General features: G+C 57.9%; 1 protein-coding gene across 2 annotated transcripts in view; it reads left to right on the top strand.

Annotated features, from left to right (window-relative positions):
- The first annotated feature begins 695 nt into the window (after positions 1 to 695).
- The window catches only part of MNT (MAX network transcriptional repressor), a 68,293-nt gene continuing 66,134 nt past the window's right edge, over positions 696 to 2,854 (top strand). For both annotated transcript variants that reach the window (XM_019511034.1, XM_019511035.1), the window contains exon 1: positions 696 to 949. In XM_019511034.1, coding sequence (XP_019366579.1) covers positions 877 to 949 — 73 coding nt within the window. In that variant the 5' untranslated portion in view covers positions 696 to 876. The remainder of the gene's footprint in view (positions 950 to 2,854) is intronic.

The raw sequence follows: 2,854 nt of genomic DNA on the forward strand, positions 1-2,854 counted from the left end.
AGCTCGACTCTTCTCAGTGGGGGCAGATGACAGAACAAGGAGCCTGGGGCTCAAGTTGCAGCAAGGGCAGTTGAGGCTGTATATTAGGAAAACCTTTCTTACTAGCAGGGTGGTGAGGCACTGGAGCAGGTTACCCAGAGAGGTGGTGGACTCTTCATCCTTGGAGGTTTTTAAGACCTGGCTAGACAAAGCCTTGGCTGGGATGATCTGGTTGGGGCTGGTCCTGCTTTGAGCAGAGGGTTGGCCTAGATGTGACCTCCTGAGATCCCTTCCTCACCATCACTAACAACAGCAAATCCAGGTTGCAATAAAGCTTCCTAAAGACACAGAGTCTAGGCCTAGCCATGATGGGTTGCAGGAGGGGTGAGATTTTTTTTTCCTGGTAGCAGTACATCTTGGTAAAGACATAGGGTCTAGGCCAGGGGATGGCAACGTTTTTGGACAGAGCGCCCAGAACATCTGCAAACTCGGCTTGCAAGATGTTGGTGTGCCAGGAACCAACGGTGGGGGAGCCACAAGGGGCCCGATCCTTATTGTGGCAGGGAAGGGGCGAGGGCTGCGCCCCGGAGTTAACTCCTCCCCTGCACCCGGCGCGCACAGCCCCAGTCCGGCGAGCGGCGGGGATCCAGGCCGGGTTTCCCCCGCCGCCCGCCTGTAGTAGCCCAGGGCAGTGTCAGTCCTTTTTCCTTGTTGTGTTTCTGTTACTCATCGCCATCTTGTTGCAAACCCTTTTCTTGTCTGCGAGACTCGCCGGGGATCGGGCTGGGGGGGTGCTTTGCAGGGGCATTTTTGCACGGGGGGACAGACCAGGCGAAGGAACCCCCTCTATCCGAGCCTCCGGGATTGTGGCCCCTCCACCGCAAGGCAGCCCGAGAGATGAGCATTGAGACGCTGTTGGAAGCAGCCAGGTTTCTGGAATGGCAAGCCCAGCAACAACAGAAGACACGTGGTAAGGGGGGACAGCGCGGAAAACCGGGATCCGAGCTCTTTAAAGACACAGGACACCATTTCCCGCCGGCGGGGAAGCGGCAGCGCCTTTCTCGGGGCCCGAAACCCGGCTGTGGGGCCGGGGCGTGCAGGGCGCCTCTTGCTTTCCGAGCTGATTTTGCAAGGGGGGTGGGGTGTGAAACCATGCTTCCCCCCTTGAATAAAAGCAGGGTGGCAGGCAGGGGGCTCGGGCTGTTCTGCGGGGTGGGAGCGGAGCCCGGAGGAGGGCGGTGGTGACACATCCTTGCAAGGGCTCGGGGGAGCCTGGGTTTCCCGGAGACCCGCTCCCCTCCCGCCGGGGCTAGCCCGGCTCGGCTCGACTTGTAGGCGGCCTCTGATCCCGGAGCGTGTCTGGCTCGCAGGCTGCAGACAGATTCTTGATTAGTTTTTCTCTTTGCTTAAACGATGCAGACAGTCGCATGGGAAAGTAAGTAGCCATGGAAGCATGGGGTTATTTTTCTTTCTTTCTTGCAAACGGGTTTTTATCACGAATGGGTTGGGAGACACGGGGCTTCAATGCGTCAAAAACGCACTCCCCCAAGCTGTTCTCCTGGCCGGCAGGCTCATGCCTGGGCTCGCATTTCCTGGTGGGGAGGATCTGCCTCCGCGGTCGTGGGCTTAGGGCGGTGGCAGGGCTCCAGCGGAGCGGGCTGAGGCTGCCTTTGCATAATGCAATGACACGGAGTGTCAGATGATACGCGGCAGTTCCTCCTCCCTCCCTCCTTCGCGTGTGATACATTGCACACGGCCTCCTCCCTCCCTCCCTCCCTCCCGCGTGCGTGCGTGTGTGTGTGTGTCCCCTCCCTTCCTGGAAACGTGCAGGGCCGGGGCGCCCGTGTCCCCGGGATCCCTCGTGGGCAGACGGGCCCGGCCTGCGGGCCGCCCCTCCCCCTTGGAATGTTGCGTGTCGCCGCGTTCCAAGCGCCTTAGTTCCAACCGGGGGCGGATGACGTGTAGGCCCCGCCCCCTCCCACGTGCGCCGGGCCCAGCCCTCCGGGGCGCTGCGGGGCTGCTCAGCCGCTGCACTTTCGTTCTGGCCGCGGGCGGGGGAGGAGGCAGGGGGGTTCCCGGCGGAGCTTTCCGATCTCGGCCTACCCATGGCAGCTACCCGGTCCTGCAGGGGCTGGGAGGAGGGAGTTGTTCCGGGCCGAAAGACTGAAAATCGAATAAAAAATAGGTCATACAAGAATATTTGAATATTCTCCCCCCCCCCCGCACTCCCTATGACTGTTTCATTCTTGCCTGCAGTTAACAAACATCCTGTTCCTTGCTCTCGCACATGCACACAGTTGTGGTGAAATCGATACCGTGTTAACCTCCATTATACTCCGCGCCATCGCTCTTTCGGGCTGATCCAGGGATTCCCGCTTGCTCTTAGGGAGGTTCCCTTTGTGTTTGGATCGGTTTTAAGGGCAGCTTTCAAATCATCTTCCTGGGACCGATAAAGAATTGATGCAGCGTGGGGGGTATTTCACTTCGCTTGTCCTTTGCATGGCTGTTTTTGGCTGGGAAAATCTCATGCAAACAGCTTCCACATGAATCTAGTTCAAAATAAAAAAAGAACTCGCAGGGCCTTTCCGACCATTGTGAGAGCGGGGCAGGCCTGTGGAGGCTTAGACTTGCTGGGTTAAGCAATAGTGTAGGGAAACCCTGCTTCCAATGCATCATCTTTTCAGCAGCATGGTCGAATCATCATAATTGCAGATAGCTAGCAAGCAAATACTACTTGGCAGGGATGCCACCCTTTTCCTGTATGCTCTCTCTATATTCTTTGTTGACCCTAATCCAAATGCAGTTCACTCCTATAAGAACAAGGTTGACCTTTTCCGGAGGAAAAAGGCAGCGTGTGTGTGTGTGGGGGGGGGGG

This window comes from Gavialis gangeticus, unplaced genomic scaffold (assembly GCF_001723915.1).
Source record: "Gavialis gangeticus isolate Ggan-Ray unplaced genomic scaffold, GavGan_comp1, whole genome shotgun sequence".
Classification (NCBI taxonomy): Eukaryota; Metazoa; Chordata; order Crocodylia; family Gavialidae; genus Gavialis; species Gavialis gangeticus.